A 17,273-nucleotide genomic window follows, 5' to 3' on the forward strand; every position below is an offset into this window, starting at 1 on the left:
AAGAGAGGTGGTCTTTCAGCAGACCATCAAATGGTTTTATATGGTCAGCTATCTTTGAGATCTAATTACAATGTGGAATTTCTATGGAGGTTGTCTTTATAAGAAGGTGGTCTTTAAGAGGTGGCCACTAAACAAGGGTTTCACTCTAGGGTACATTTATATGATGATTTGACCATTTTCCATTTCCACTTTCCGTTTCTGGTTTCCGTTTTCACTGTATCCAGTAACAAAGTTGTGATCATCATTCAGCTAATAATTGACCAATTAGCTTAGTCTGAAATTGTAAAAATTTAATGCTATCAAAGAACAGCCTGTACAAGATCATTCATCATATTAGATAACTGATATCAGATCAGTACAATATCAGTAGATCGGTAATAAATTTCCTAGATTGGATCAGTATCGGTAAAGCTCAGAAAAGTTGAATCGGTACATCTCTATTGCAAAGTAAAAACCAAATAACTATGAACTGCGGGTTGAGATACTGTAATAGAACAGTCACTGTGGAGTAAAAAAGTTCATGAAAAATGTTTTTAAAAATTTAATTACCAGAGTTTGAGTCAGTAGCTAGGGTGCTAAGACCTCACTTTGGATAAAAGAATGAAACTTGCCACATAGTTTGTATGTATCATAAAGGTTATTTTTTGAAAGGGAGCCACCTCAGATTTGACCTTTGGTGACCTTTACACCTAATTTAATGCTTTAAAATGGTCAGTTATTCATCTGTCCCACCTATAAATGATTCAAAATTCACAAACTTGGTGTCAAAGTAATGCTTGCTCTGAAGGGTACACTAACATTTAAAGAAAGTCCATAGCTTTTACTATTGCAAAGTTATAGCCATTTATAAGAGCAAAAAGTATCCCTATTTTCTCCCGTCCATGTACATCATGCAGTATGGTACTTATACATAGTGCAGATTTGTATTTCCAACATAATTATTAGATGCTGAGTTAGATATGTGATATAATTTACAATTGTAAGTTGGAACTTGTAATATAGTGACCACCTGTGTTAAGAGACCACATTTCTATAAAAGTTAACTTCAAGGCATAGAATGTACATTGTACAGTAAAATGCACTGCATACTTGTCTACATAAGATAGAACACTTGGCTAAAATGGTGCTAATGCATATGGAATATTAAATAGCCAGTAGCTACACTTAACCATGCAGTATATGTTTAGTTGTCACCCTGTGACAATGCCCCATTCTATGTGTTTAAACTGTATCTAATCCAAAACAGCCAAGCTGTAAAAAAGTGTGCGGCCCTCAGAAAGGCTATGGTGAAAAAAGATGTGAAATCCAAGGTGGCGGCCAAGAAATGGCTGTGATGGTAGGTTAATGGTAAAAATTTTAATAACAACAATTCAGGTGAATTTTTGTGCCGCTTCACAAAATTTACCTAAATTGTCATTATTAAAATTTTTACCATTAACCTACCATCACAGCCATTTCTTGGCCGCCACCTTGGATTTCACATCTTTTTTCACCATAGCCTTTCTGAGGGCCGCACACTTTTTTTACAGCTTGGCTGTTTTGGATTAGATTTCATTTCTTTTTGTATTTGTATACCCCAAAGCCGGCCTATGGCCAGCTTTGGGACTTTTTTAACCTATGTTTTTTTCTTTACTACAGGAAGAAGAAAAGATGAAGTAGATGTACTTTAAATATTTTATCAGTAAATGTACAAATTATATATACTATATAATACATATGTGACCGGATTTGCGAAAAGGGGTCTTCCACACATCCAATTTGCCAACTTTGACAATTGATAACTTCAAATTGGAAAGAGCTATTACCTTGATGTTTGGGCAGTGGTGAGCACCACTATAGCTGAATACATGGTGAAAGTTTCAGGTTAATATGTTACTTGAATACTGAGTTATGGTCTCCAACGTTTACGGAATTGGATGTGTGTGGAAGACCCCTTTTTGCAAATCCGGTCACATATATTGATTACAGAAATCTCCATGGTGGTTTCTTTGTAACTGAACACTCTACAAGGTGACTTCTTCTAATTGCTCTCTCTACAGGGTGAATTTTTTGTAGCTGAACGATCTACAAGGTAACTTCTTCTAGCTGATCTCTCTACAGGGTGATGTGTTTGTAGCTGAATTTTGTATAGGTGATTTGTTTGCAGCTGAGCTCTTTACAGAATGGTTTCTTTGTAGCTGAAGTCTCTAAAAGGTAACTTCTTCTAGCTGATCTTTCTACAGGGCAATTTGTTTCTGGCAGAATTTTCTACAGGGTGATTTCTTTGCAGCTGAACTCTCTACATGGTAGTTTCTTTGTAGCTGAACTCTCTACAAGGTAATTTCTTCTAGCTGATCTCTCTACGGGGAGATTTGTTTGTAGCTGAACTATCTACAAGGTAACTTCTTCTAACTGATCTCTCTACAGGGTGATTTGTTCGTAGTTGAATTCTGTACAGGTGATTTGTTTGCAGCTGAGCTCTTTACAAAATGGTTTCTTTGTAGCTGAACTTTCTCCAAGGTAACTTCTTCTAACTGATCTTTCTACAGGGTGATTTGTTTGTAGCTGAACTATCTACAAGGTAATTTCTTCTAGCTGATCTCTCTACAGGGTGATTTGTTTGTAGCTGAATTCTGTACAAGTGATTTGTTTGCAGCTGAGCTCTTTACAGAATGGTGTCTTTGTAGCTGAACTCTCTACAGGGTGATTTATTTGTAGCTGAAATCCCTACAAGGTAACTTCTTCTAGCTGATCTCTCTACAGGGTGATTTGTTTGTAGCTGAACTCTCTACAGGTGATTTGTTTGTAGCTGAACTCTCTACAAAGCGATACTTCTAGGTGATCTCTCTACAGGATTCCTTGTTTCTAACTGAATACTCAACAGGGTGATCTGTTCATAGCTGAACTTTCTACTGGGTGATTTGTTTGCAGCTGAACTCTCTAAATGGTGGTTTCTTTGTAGCTGAACTCTCTACAATGTGAATTCTTCTAGCTGAACTCTCTACAGGGTGACTTGTTTCTAGCTGATCTCTCTACAGGGTGACTTGTTTCTAGCTGAACTCTCTACAGGTGATTTGTTTGTAGCTGAACTCTCTACATGGTGGTTTCGTTGTAGCTGAACTCTCTACAAGGTAACTTCTTCTAGCTGATCTTTTTACACTGCATATTTGTTTGTAGCTGAGTTCTCTACAGGGTAATTTGTTTGCAGCTGAACTCTCTACATGGGAGTTTCATTGTAGCTGAACTCTCTACAATGTGACTTCTTCTAGCTGAACTCTCTACAGGGTGACTTGTTTCTAGCTGAACTCTCTACAGGTGATTTGTTTGCAGCTGAACTCTCTACATGGTGGTTTCTTTGTAGCTGAACTCTCTACAAGGTAACTTCTTCTAGCCGATCTTTCTACAAGGTGATTGAGTTTTTTGCAGCTGAACTCTTTACATGGTGGTTGCTTTGTAGCTGAACTCTCTAAAAGGTGACTTCTTCTAGCTGAACTCTCTACAGGATGATTTGTTTGCAGCTGAACTCTCTACATGGTAGTTTCTTTGTAGTTGAACTCTCTACAATGTGACTTCTTCTAGCTGAACTCTCTACAGGGTGACTTGTTTTTAGCTGATCTCTCTACAGGGTGACTTGTTTCTAGCTGAACTCTCTACAGGTGATTTGTTTGCAGCTGAACTCTCTACATGGTGGTTTCTTTGTAGCTGAACTCTCTACAAGGTAACTTCTTCTAGCTGATCTTTCTACAGGGTGATTTGTTTGTAGCTGAATTCTCTACAGGGTGATTTATTTGCAGCTTAACTCTCTACAAGGTGACTTCTTCTAGCTGAACTCTCTACAGAGTGATTGATTTTTTTTGCAGCTGAACTCTCTACATGGTGGTTTCTTTGTAACTTAACTCTCTACAGGGTGATTTGTTTGTAGCTGAACTCTCTACAAGGTGATCTGTTCATAGCTGAACTCCCTATAAGGTAACTTCTTCTAGCTAATCTTTCTACAGGGTGATTTGTTTGTAGCTGAGTTCTCTACAGGGTGATTTGTTTGCAGCTGAACTCTACATGGTAGTTTCTTTGTAGCTCTACAATGTGACTTCTTTTAGCTGAACTCTCTACATGGTGACTTGTTTCTAGCTGATCTCTCTACAGGGTGACTTGTTTCTAGCTGAACTCTCTACAGGTGATTTGTTTGCAGCTGAACTCTCTACATGGTTTATTTCTTTGTAACTGAACTCCCTGCAAGGTGACTTCTTCTAGCTGATCTCTCTACAGGACAATTTGTTTGTACCTGAACTCTCACATGATTGTTTCTTTGAAGCTGAACTCTCTACAAGGTGATTTCTTCTAGCTGATCTTTCTACAGGGTGATTTGTTTGTAGCAGAACTCTCTACAGGGAAACTTCTTCTAGCTGATCTCTCTACAGGGAGATTTGTTTGTAGCTGAACTCTCTATACATGATTTGTTTGCGGCTGAATTCTCTACATGATGGTTTCTTTGTAGCTGAACTCTCTACAAGGTAACTTCTTCTAGTTGATCTCTTTACAGGGTGAATTGTTTCTAGCTGAACGATCTACAAGGTAACTTCTTCTTACTTATCTCTCTACAGGGTGATTTGTTTGTAGCTGAACTTTCTACAAGGAAACCTCTTTTAACTGAGCTCTGTACAGGGTGAATTGTTTGTAGCTGAACTATCTACAAGGTAACTTCTTCTAGCTGATCTCTCTACAGGATGATTTGTTTGTAGCTGAACTATCTACAAGGTAACTTCTTCTAGCTGATCTCTCTACAGGGTGATTTGTTTGTAGCTGAATTCTGTATAGGTGATTTGTTTGCAGCTGAGCTCTTTACAGAATGGTTTCTTTGTAGCTGAACTCTCTACAAGGTAACTTCTTCTAGCTGATGTATCTACAGGGTCACTAGTTTGTAGCTGAATTCTCTACATGGTGGTTTCTTTGTAACTGAACTATCTACAAGGTGACATCTTCTAGCTGATCTTTCAACAGGGTGAATTGTTTGTAACTGAACTCTCTACAAGAAAACTTCTTCTAACTGATGTCTGAACAGGGTGAATTGTTTGTAGCTGAACTCTCTACAGGGTGATTTGTTTGTAGCTGATCTCTATACAGGTTACTTATTTCTAACTGATCTCTTGAATTCTGTTCAGGGTGACTGCTCTATTAGGATGACTGCTCTATTAGAGTATCTCGATCTCGCACTTGCTACACCAAGTTGGATTTCGTGTTATAACTCCGTGGCTTTAAGTCTGATTCTTCTACACCATTGAAGAGCCTTTCTAAGATGATAACTCCATCTGTACAGCAATTTTCAAAGCATTACCCCAAGTGGTTTATCTGGTAGGCGTGGCAAGCATAATAATAATAAGAATAATAATAAAATTAAAAAATTAAAAATTAGCTAATCTTGATTGCATAATTGTTACACACTGTTGATTTTTTTCGCTGTATCTTCCTGGTTTTTAGCTCGATTTCTTTCAAACCACAAAAGGTTTGAGGTTCAATAGTTAACCTATTCACCCACCGATTTTCAGCTTCTTCCCATACGCGGTTTACTCTGTAGGCGTGACAACATATTGGTGTTATTTTTCGTGCATAATCGCTCATAACTCTTTGCCTGTTTATGGTATTCCAGCCAAAGTTGGTACCGAGATGCGCCTTTGTACCCCCCTTCTGTGTGCCAAATTTCAAGGCAATCGGATAACGCGTTCGCGTTTTATAGCAGTTTTTGTAAGTGTGCGAAAAGAGGAAGAAAAATAAGAAGAAAAAAAAAACGAAGAAACTAAGCCAAATTTTTGAAGTCGCATATCTCAGGAATTCCTGAAGCGATTTCGCTCAAATTTGGAATGTGGAGTACTGAAGTTGGAGGGAATGTACACAGCAAAATTTGTCTTGTTTCATCAAGGCAGCACAGAGCTACGGAGGTGCGAAAATTGCGTTTTCTTTCTTCTTGTCAATATACTCACGGGGTTGCGCGCCGGCTTCTTGGGCCGCACGACACACTACCGTGTGTCTTGATATGCAGTAGGGCTGAGCAATATAATCATTTTAGCAATATAATCACAATATTTTGAAAGTATCAATATCGTGATAGTTTGTTATTAACTATCATGATACTATGCCTGTACATTATTGCCATTAAAAATCCATTTGTTATACAGTACTAGGCTAAGAATCCTTGTAAGTCATAACCTGGTTACCCCCTACAGAGAGGTGTGAACACCATAACATAACCTCAGAGCATGTGTTACAATAACTGTTACTGTAAACAAGGATGGTAGTGGCTAGTTTGATGTTACCTTTAAAGACTTCCTACAGGAATGCTGAGCAATACACTATGTAGCACCAGCTATGATTGACTTATTTGTAAGTATCGTGAACTATTCATGTAGGACCAGGTGTCTTACAGACCTTCAGCACTTGTGCTGTAAAGCGTTAATAAATATACTAATGTCCATTTGGTTCCACCTGGGGTACTTTGAGATAATAATTCACTCTCTAGAGTTCCTATGGATACATATACATGAAATTGAACATCCTGGCTGCCTGGTAGACTCCGTAAGCATTTGAGCATTAATCAGATGGCTGCAGGTTTGAGGCTGCCTAGGTCATTCCAGTCATGGATTTTTTTTTCTCCTTTCAAACACAACAAATTTCAACAGGCTGTAGGACCGGGTGTCCTACTGACCTTCAGCACTTGTGCTGTAAAGCCTTAATAAAAAATAAAAGAGTATTGAAAAAGTAAACCTTTTTTCTGTACACATTTCAAAATTGTGCATGGGCGGGAGACAATAGTGGCATATTTTATCACAATAATCATTGTAACTTTAGAACAGAATAAGCTATAGACTTTCTGTGAAAACCAACTTATTCTTTAGGGCGAATGTTTCAATTTGACACCAAGTTTGTGGATTTTGGATCATACAAACATGAAATTGCCTGTAAAGGTCACCAAAGGTCAAATCTGAAGTGGCTCCCTATCAAAAAATAATCTTTGTCATACACACAAACTTTTTACCAAGTTTCATGCTTTTATCCAAAGGTGCACAAAAGACCTCTTTTAAAGGCTTATTACAACCCTGACTGCAGGGACCTCCATACTGAACACTCAATTCTTTAATCACTGAGCCATTGCTATCATGGCTGATCACCTCACTTAATTTCTACTTTATAAATGAAAATTCCAGCTTACAGTTTATAGTTTCTCTAGACCATTCTATGTGTGTTCTATGCTCTATACGACAATATTTACCAAAGACAACAATTTTACCACATAATATTCAATGCAACACAATTATAACTTAACTACTACAATAATCATCATTGTGTCTGTAGATAAGAAGTAAGAAGAAATTTGGATAAAAACAAATCCCAAAGACAGTTTGTGGCCATATAAAGTGCAAAAGGAATGAAATCCACACAATAACAGCCAAGCTATGAAAAGGATGTGGCCTTTAAAATCCTGAATTTAAAAAATTGTGAAACTAGTAGTGACAGTCAAGAAATGGCTACAATGATGCTATTCCTAATAAATTTTAATAATGGCTTTGTGCATAATTAACATTTTATTAGCATTCACCTGATTACAGCTGTTTCTTGGGCATCACCATTAATTTTATTTCACAACTTTTTTCACCCAGGCTTTTAAAGGCCGCACCTTTTTTCACAGCTTGGCTGTTTTTGTGTGGATATTCTCATACACTCTCCTTATAGACCATTATAATATATTCATGAAAAGAATAATGCTCAAACACTTTATTCACTCTATGTAGTATGTATGTATGTATGTATGTATGTATGTATGTATGTATGTATACATACTGTATGTACAGTGTATACAAAATGTATAAATTTTGAAGTACAATGTCACTTCATGAATGAATTGATATTGTACTTTGTGAGGGAGTATATGGCAAAGTACCAAAGTGATAATTGGGTGAATAAAGTACACTTGGGCAAATACAGTACAGTTATGTACTGTAAGCAATGTCAGTTCTGAAAACAATCCCATTCGAGCAGCATAATTGATTACATGCATGACCTTGTATGTCACTAAAACTAGCCCAACTAATCCTACCAGTTTCAAAATATATATTATGTGAAGTGAATACTTACTGATGCCAAAGATGGAGCCATTCAAGAAAGCTCCAAGCAAGATGATCAGAAAAACCACCACCTATGCTTGTGTGTACAAAATTTACTGCACTCTCAGGGTGTGTTAAGGCTAATATAATATAGCACTCAGCTTCTGTATTACTCTTCCTTATGCTGTAATTTCCATACACAAATGACAGTGCTATAGCTATATGCATATATATATATATATATAACTTTAGATGCTTCAATGCAAGTATTAGAAGTTACTACCTACCTGTACAGTATATGCAGTGTGTTTACTCAGACAGCTTCTGTGTTAATAAGCATCAGACACTACTAACTTGTGACATGTGCTTTATCTTTAGCAAAACAATGCTCTCTCGATTGTCAGTTACATTGGATGTGCAGTATCTATCATTTGCTTACTGATAACAATTTCTTTCTATATTATACTGAGGTATGCATTGGGCATATGTGAAAGTTATTGCTGAGTATAATTATTTTCTTTCTTGTTAGGAAAAAAGTATTTAATCTAGTGCAACACTTCGTTCACTTGAACCTCTCCATTGCACTACTGTTGGGACTGATAACTTTTGTCAGTGGCATTGAAACTGCTAGTGATTATAGGGTAAGATCACCTTTTCTTTTTTTTTCTAGCTGTAAGGGTTTTGATTATGTTTAGGCCAGCTGTCTCATTGTGGCTATCTTACTTCACTACTTCTTCATGACTGCATTCAGCTGGATGCTTTGTGAAGGAATCCTAATGTTCATTATGATCAAACTGGTGTTCTATAAAGGATTTTTTAAACGTAGAAGGTTTTTCTCACTTGTTGGCTGGGGTATGTTGTCTTGTAATCCATAATAATAAATTTATATATTATATTGTAATATAGGACTACCCATTCCCATTGTTGTTGTATCAGCAGCTGTGTCACATGAGCAGTATGGTGATGATGACAGGTACATATGTTCTTAATGTAGAAGCCAACCATTACTATGTAATCAACACTTTTAAACTTTTAGTTGTTGGATATCAGAAGATAAAGGTGCTATATGGTCATTTATTGGACCTATGCTACTGATCATTGCAGTATGTACAAATACATACAGAAATTTTAATTTACATGTTCACATGTGAACATTTTTATAGGTGAATACCATATTCTTGCTTGTGACCATGTATGAAATATTTAAAAGTAGTCACAGTAAGCTGTCAACTGAAAAGGTTACTGCATTTAATACAGTAAAGTAAGAAATTTAAATTAACATAATGTGTACAGATTTAATACAAGCATATGTAAGAGATATGTGTACTCTATTAATAGATAATAGTAATAAAATGGGATAGGGAACACAAATGATTGCTGGTTTGATTTGTATTACATGTGGCTTAAAGACAAGACAATATTGTGCTCAAGTATGGAAGTGTTCTAAGCAGTATAAATGTAACTACAGCAAGACTGAAGTGTTTAGCCCTTATAACAGATTTTGGCAAAGGAGTTTAAATTGTAGATTTTATTAGCATAGGGTATCACATTAACTTTGATGGTTACATATCATTGTACTTTTGCTCATGGTACCTTCATCCCTCATCCATACCATTTCTCCACATTCAAGACAGTTTAAAATTAATATGGAAGACCTTGTGGCAATTGTAAAGCAATACTCCTGGTATAATGATATATGTCTCTTATTCTCTCTGTTGAAAGGTAAGGAAAAGGCTTATCATTGTTAAAAGTATTCATGAGTAACATTTTGGATCACTTTAAATGCTATTTTATTTCAAGCATACCTTCTTTGACTACTAATACCATTCTGTATTTCCCTCAGTTACTCACTTGTGTTCATTGTAGCATGTTTCACGATCAAGTGGTCAAGAATTTTGTTGTTACAAAAACTTTTTAATACAAGTGCAGCAGGCATAACAATTATTGTGATCTAAATACAAACTTCCAATAGAAACGTATTAGTGCATTGTTACATTTCCTATCCCTTTATGTACTCTAGCAATTGAGCTTCATTATTATAAGAAGAGGACATTAATACAGAGGAAATAATTGTTATGTATCAATAATAATTTGAAATTCCTTCATTGGTTGTCCCTTGCAGTAATTCTTTAAGTTTCAATGTCCTCTAAACAAATCAGTTCTTGATCTTTAAAAATTGTCATCTTTGTATTGTTGTGTATATAGTTGTTTTACCTACCTTACTACTTTCTTTACACTTTACAAAAACTGCAAATACATTATCAATTCTTTTTGAAATGTGGTGCACTTAAAGGCAGTTAAAGGCAGACCAAATGGTCAATTATGATGTAATTTATGAATCCAATAAATATTAATGTCATACAGTATGTATGTACCTACAGTAAATTTAATGTTGGACACTCACCTGTACATCTGCCTGTCAACCCAGGTTCTGGATATTCTCATCCTGATGTTGTGGCCCCCTATTAATCTGATGATTAAAGGGGGGTTTGGTTGGTGTATAGGGCCTCGACCGCTGCATGGGAAAACATATTAACTTTGGAATGCTTGAGGGGCAAACATGCTAACTTAGTGTTATTTGCTTGGGTGAGAGCAGAGGGATCAGGGGTGAGGGAAGCTCCTCGCCACTGATTTCTGATACTTGATGCTCAATGAAGAGAGAATGAATGACCTATTCAAAGCAGCAGTCATCCTACTGTAGTTGAGGCCCCGTAATGTCACACTCCCTACTAGAAAGGTGTGGAGATATTGTGGTAAGCAGCGATATAGTGTGCATAGTGAGGAACTATTGCAGCACTGTATGGTGCACTGCCAGTGCAAATTGCGGCGGTGATGGCTTGCCAGTATTTGCCAATAATGGCAGCAATACTGGTACCATAATGAATGGCTGATCAGCAGCTGTGCTGGATTCTGGTGTGCAAGTTGATCCATTGGGTGGATACCCAGCTGCATGGTAATCAGTGGTTGACACTCTGCAGGGAGAGAATTAAACACATGCATACATGGGTAACAGTAATTCTTGGTTGAGTGGTGGTTCTGTGGCATATGGAGCAATCCACTAAGCAAACATGCGATTGCACTATTAGTGTAGAGGGAGAATTCACACATGTGGATACATAGTATGGGTAACAGTGATAATTGTGGTTGAGTTGGTCCTGGCTGGAAGATGCTACTGTAACAGTGAGTAAACTGAAGGAGAGGAAGCATATACTATTATACATATGCAGTTGTAAATGCTCATTTTTTGGGGGGAAATGGTTAACTTCTTTGATGACAACGCGTGGCAGTGTGTATTACTGCGTATGCGTTATTCTTATTGATGCACCTCTGATATTCCTGATAACGCCCCACATCATCGCCAGGTTTGATCAGAGTTGTTGTGCTGCGTGCTTGCTTGAGTGTAACATTAACTATGTTTAACTACTTAAACATCATGATAAAGTGCTTATCATTTGCAAATAGTCAATCTTTTCTGGTTGTGAATAAAATAGTTTACCTAAAAGCCAAGCATGTGTATCAATTTCTTTATTGACGTACTCTACAGGTTCTATTAGAGTATTAGAATCAAGTAGACTGCATAATATTATATCCTTGGCAGTGCATATGAACATGTAATAGTTGTAACATGGATATGAGGGCTTTGCCTGATATGTATGCCCGACTGCCTGAGGGCCACAGGCCTGAGGGCATGCATATCAGGCTCGTGTTACAGCTAATATGTGACAATTATCAGGCTGATAGCCTGTGCAGGGTGATTAATCACCCAAACCATTACGAGTGCAGCCACTGGATGTATTATATATGCACACCTAAAATTTTTGGTTACGGGTCATCAGCTAGTACGTTCTAGTTACGTTTGGTTACGATGAACGAACATATCCCAGAGATATCACTGAGAATTTCGGTTTGCAAGTATAATGTTTTAATCAGTGCTATTGAACTGTTTATAGGGGAAAATTATGGGGTTCACTAAAAGCCTAGATAGGTAGGCTTGCTTGTAGAGAGGTTACTCCATGCAGAGTGGTAGCTTCGTAATGGGGGCATGTCCATATTAGAAAATGTGTGGAAATGATCAGTGAATAAGCTATAGCACTCGTACTCACCTTAGTCCAATATTTTTCAACTTGTAGGATGGCAAGGATAACAAAACACTCTCCGTCTGAGTGGTTTTCATGGCAAAATCCAAGTGAAGCATCCTAATCACGTGGGTATTACTTGACCCCCACAATCGATTTTGGCATCAATGTCTATGTAGCCATTGCCAAGTTGTAGCCCGGCTACATTTCATATGTAGCCCGGCGAGCAGGGCTACATACAAAATGTAGCCCAGGCGGCTCCTTTGATCTGAAGTGTGCAAGTGTATATAGAATGATACCTAAACTACTGTAGTCAGTCATAGCGTATTAAATGTGATCTTTTGCTTTGTAATTAGATCATTGCTCAAAGCAGCTGTAATCATTGTACCTCTACTTGGTTGCACTTGGGTATTAGGACTATTGGCTGTAAATGAAGAAACAGTGGTGTTTGCTTGGCTCTTTACTATAACAAATTCATTGCAGGTGGGTAACATAAAATGTGTTAGTCTTTAATTTTTTATGTGACTGGATTTACAAAAAGGTGCCTTTTTTCAATTACAGAACTTTGAAACTTTGTAACTTTTTATCATTGCATATAATTGATTGTGAAATTTTCCATGAGTAAAGCTACAGTATCCGGCTATATTTTACAAAAAGCAGCTTAATGGTGAAAGGTGTTCAACTTTTATAACATTTTGTTTGGTCACATATAATGTAAGGGTGTCATAAGCTGGGAAAGAACTGGCTCAACACTCTCCATCAAACGACACTTGCTTAGTCATTGAAAATACATTTTCATTCTGTTATTGACTTACTTTAATATTTGAACCATTAAAGAATAACATTTAAAGTCAAGACTGCCATTAAACATCAGAACACAGTCATAAGCCACATTCTCTAAATGTTCCAACACATTCTGAACTTTTCTTCAGTCACATATCCCTCCTCACACCTTGTGATCCTTTACTTACAATGTGTGGGAAGGTATCTTTTCACAAATTCAGTCATATTTATATGTAACAGTGCAAAATTATATCTTCTACACAGGGATTGGTAATCTTGGTTCTCTATGTACTGAGAAATGAAAAGGTAAACAAATGATTTCATATACTTATAATAAAAGTACATACAGTACTAATAGTGAATGTATTGCTTATTAAGGTTGAGATACTGTAACAAAGAAGCACATACCAAACAGCCAAATCTGTATAAAAGTGTGTGGCATTTGAAGGTCATAAAATCAGAGGTGGAAAAAACAACAAGAAAGAACCCAAATATTTTTTGCTTTTACATGCATGTCAGGAAACGAAAGAGGTGATTTCATTCAAATAAAATGTTGTGTGAACTGTGGATGATGAGGGATACTATACACCATTAAATGATCACTTCAAGAAGAAATTGTGTACAGTGCCCATTTTCTTTCTTCTTATTAACACACTAGTGTAATGAGTTTAGCTGCACTTATAAAATGTTTGCATGAAACCTTGCAATTGTTCACATAACTAAGTCATGGATAATGGAAGCACATTGTGAAGATTTTTGGGTCGTTGGAGATTATACAATTAGAGCACTAAATAAATAGTGACTTGATGGGGCTGGATTTCAAGGACAGACCCGAGAGCTGGCAAGGGATGGGGTGCACTGAGGGTTCTGTAGCTAAAGTGTTATGTACACTCCATTTTACAGTGAGATGTTACAGTATTTCGTCAGAGGTGTCTTTATGCATCAAAATATTTGCAATGATTGAACTATTAGAGATATTGGCATCACTATTTGGGTATCTCTCTATTGTTCATGATTTTTTTTTGTAGCTACCTACGTAGTTAAACCAGAGAGTGATGTGGGGAGAATGCACCATTTTTTTCTAACCTACCCTTCCCTAATGAAGTTACTGTACCAAATACATGTACTGTTTCTTTGTACATGCTTTGTATAGCCTCATGCATGTGTAGCATTTATGAGCTCTCACCAGAAAATGAAAGAGGGATGGGAGAAAGGGAGGGTAGTTACTCTAAATGCTTCATACTGCATCTGCAATTAGACTTAATAAATAGTTATGTTTGTGTTTTGAAATCATGAGATGTGTTGTGTGTGACCAACCTCCTGTGATGAAAGCATATCAACATCATTAAGTAATTGATGTTTAAGTCCTTTCCACAAACATGCAAAACTACAGTCATTTTTTTAATGTTTGTTGGATCTTCAATTACTCTAGCATCAAGTCTGGTAATGTACTTGTTTGAAACTAATAGTTCACTTAATAAGGTGCGTACAAGGTACTGATCGATTACTTTATCAAAACATACAATTACTCTACCAAAACATACAATTACTCTACCAAGACATACAATTACTCTATCGAAACATACAATTACTTGCATATATATAACTTAAAATTGTGATGTTAGTTGAAAATAAAGTTCAGATAAGTGAGGGTACACTATAACTAGGTGTACAATTACCATTTCAGTAAAATTGTTCTGTATAATACTAAGTTTACATACATACTCACAGGCAGATGTGTGCATGTTGCTTTTTCTTGCTTTCATAGTTTTTATCAACAGTAAGAAACTTAGTGCAAAGGGGTACATTTCAGTCTCATACTTATTCCACATCTGTGAGTGAGCCTACTAAAATTACATACAAGTTTCAAATGATTATGTTATTTACAGGCTAGATCTCACAGCATTCCGAAAGATAAAGATTCTTCAGGTATGCAGTTATAAATGTCCTTGTTGTATAGTACTTTTAGTGATGTTATGAATTGTATTATACTATTGTTATCTGGACACAGTCTTATAACAAAATCTCATACCATAATTCTTTTTATAATATTATTTTGTTGTGAAAAAAATTTTGCATGCAAAAATTATACAAAAATTTCTTACATATTTTTTTGCACAAGCTATAGAGAAAGTTTCCAAGCACTACTTTTGCTAATACTGTAGCTATCAGATGTACAGTTTTCAACTAAGACAACCATCAAGAGTGTGGATATTAACTTCTGTTTACCACTGTAGCTACTGGATTGGGATACTCTAATAAAGCAGTTGCATAGAGCAATTGTAAATCATATGGAAAAAAAAAGTTTTACACGTCAATCTTTTATCATGAAATCTTTTTTGTGCAAAACTGCAAAAAGTTATGGCAGGGGCAGCAGAGAAGAAGAGAGGGGAGGGGAATGGGCAAGGGGGATTGTAGACCCTGTCAAAGGGGCTTAGCCCTTATCTCTAGTTGTCATTGGACAATTGTGCTGATTGTATTACACCCAATCACTAGCTATACATATGTTTCACTACCTGCAATTCCAGTGAATCAACTAGATTTTATATGCATCAAGATCAATATACCCTAGTAGAGCATTCACCCTAATACAACAGTCAACAAAGTTAATATTAATGTAACTAACATCAGGTTTAATTTTGACAGTCTGATTCTTCAAAAATTTCTTGGAGGGAGGGCAGTGCATGCCCCCAAAAGCCAGACCCCTACCTACATTAACAAATTACATTTCAACCATTTTTACACACTTGCATCATAATACTTTAGTGTGCCAACCATAGGATGGGCAATTATTTGGTTCACAATTATTTTGTTGGCAATTATTGACATCCATTAATGCTATTGATAATTGAAACTGGCAATTATTGTGCAATAATCATGATAATAATTATTGAGGAGTCTTTGAAAAGAACATCATTCATCTTAAATTTTTTTGTCGTTTGGTTAAATATTTCAGTAATTATAGTGGTTAAGTGAATAATAATCGTGGTAATTGTAATAATGGCTCATAACAATGATCGTATAGCAGTAATGTCAATGTCACCCATCCTTAATGTTCTGTCTACATATACAGCCCAGACCTTACTGGAACTTGTTTATCGCATATACACCTTTTTCATAGAAAGCCTGAAGTTGGGGAATGGCTTTGTGTAGCTATATACACATCCATGGTGTATAACCTAAGAAATGTTCTAACCCATAGTAGATCATGTAGAGGAACATAAGGTATATGTATATGAGAGATAATTTTGCAGCTGAATCTGACCTTAGGATATTGTGTGAATTATGATGCCAAATTACAGTGTCACATTTGAATTGTATAGTGAAAGATAAAGCTGATACATCAAAGTCAATAACATTAAGTGCTTATAATACACTCATCTGTAATGAGTACGTCCAAGCAGCAAGTTTCTCTACTGCTGAACAAAGTGCTTCACCAAATATCTGTAAGTATTACAATTAGGCAACAAACCTTGTCATTGTAAATATGAATTGTACACAGTTAATACTACCAGTTTTGCTGATGATGATGACTTCAAGAGAACCAATCATCCTAGGACTGATTCTGTGACATCATCAGAATACTTGAAGCGTTATCAAGATGAGAATGAGGAACCTGTGACTAGCTTTTAACTGCTACATCTTATAAACACTAACCTTGCACCCTTGCATTGCACACCATTTAGTTGATAGTGTAACATTTACATAATATATATACACTTTATAGGCAGGCATCTTTGCCTTTATACTTTATACAGTTTGTAACTTACTAACATGTACACAATTTTCTATACTTGTGGTTTACAAGCATTGTAATGTACATTAGTAAAACTGCAGCAAACTTGCAATATCTGTAGTACAACCAGGCTGACCATGTACTAAATACAGTGGAACCTTGATTATCCGAACACTGATTAACCGAACTCTCGATTATGTATTTTGCCAAAAAGTGTATGCTTTATTAGAGTAGTTGAGCAAAACTCAGTATACAAATGTATGGATGTTCAATCTTACGTACTTTCGATTATCCAAACACCCCCCCCCCCCCCAATTAGTTTGGATAATCGAGATTCCACTGTAAATAAATGGCAAAGCTTACACTTGCCCACTTTTATCAGGATTAAAGATACGTCGAAGTTTACAACTTTACACTTTTTTTTCTTTGTCTTTAACATTCTTGCCACATGCATTCAGTTTTTTATAGTAGTACTACTATGTTTCAGAGTCTGTTTGACACATATGCTACAGTGGCCAAAACACTGTGTTTGTACGAGCACTGTGACCTTAACCTTGCAATTCAAATCCTAAATATAGTACAAAAAACCACAAGTTTTCAAATGTA

At 36.3% G+C, this 17,273-nt stretch overlaps 1 protein-coding gene across 1 annotated transcript in view; it reads left to right on the top strand.

Annotated features, from left to right (window-relative positions):
* LOC136254626 (adhesion G protein-coupled receptor L4-like) overlaps positions 1-16,773 on the top strand; it is a 111,363-nt gene extending 94,590 nt beyond the window's left edge. The window contains exons 17-28 of the mRNA XM_066047370.1: positions 8,451-8,542; positions 8,602-8,713; positions 8,768-8,924; positions 8,979-9,045; positions 9,109-9,175; positions 9,236-9,333; positions 12,505-12,631; positions 13,196-13,237; positions 14,700-14,765; positions 14,821-14,860; positions 16,255-16,377; positions 16,434-16,773. Coding sequence (XP_065903442.1) covers positions 8,451-8,542; positions 8,602-8,713; positions 8,768-8,924; positions 8,979-9,045; positions 9,109-9,175; positions 9,236-9,333; positions 12,505-12,631; positions 13,196-13,237; positions 14,700-14,765; positions 14,821-14,860; positions 16,255-16,377; positions 16,434-16,564 — 1,122 coding nt within the window. The 3' untranslated portion in view covers positions 16,565-16,773. The remainder of the gene's footprint in view (positions 1-8,450; positions 8,543-8,601; positions 8,714-8,767; positions 8,925-8,978; positions 9,046-9,108; positions 9,176-9,235; positions 9,334-12,504; positions 12,632-13,195; positions 13,238-14,699; positions 14,766-14,820; positions 14,861-16,254; positions 16,378-16,433) is intronic.
* Positions 16,774-17,273: the final 500 nt, after the last annotated feature.

The sequence above is a fragment of the Dysidea avara genome, chromosome 4, assembly GCF_963678975.1.
Source record: "Dysidea avara chromosome 4, odDysAvar1.4, whole genome shotgun sequence".
NCBI lineage: Eukaryota > Metazoa > Porifera > Demospongiae > Dictyoceratida > Dysideidae > Dysidea > Dysidea avara.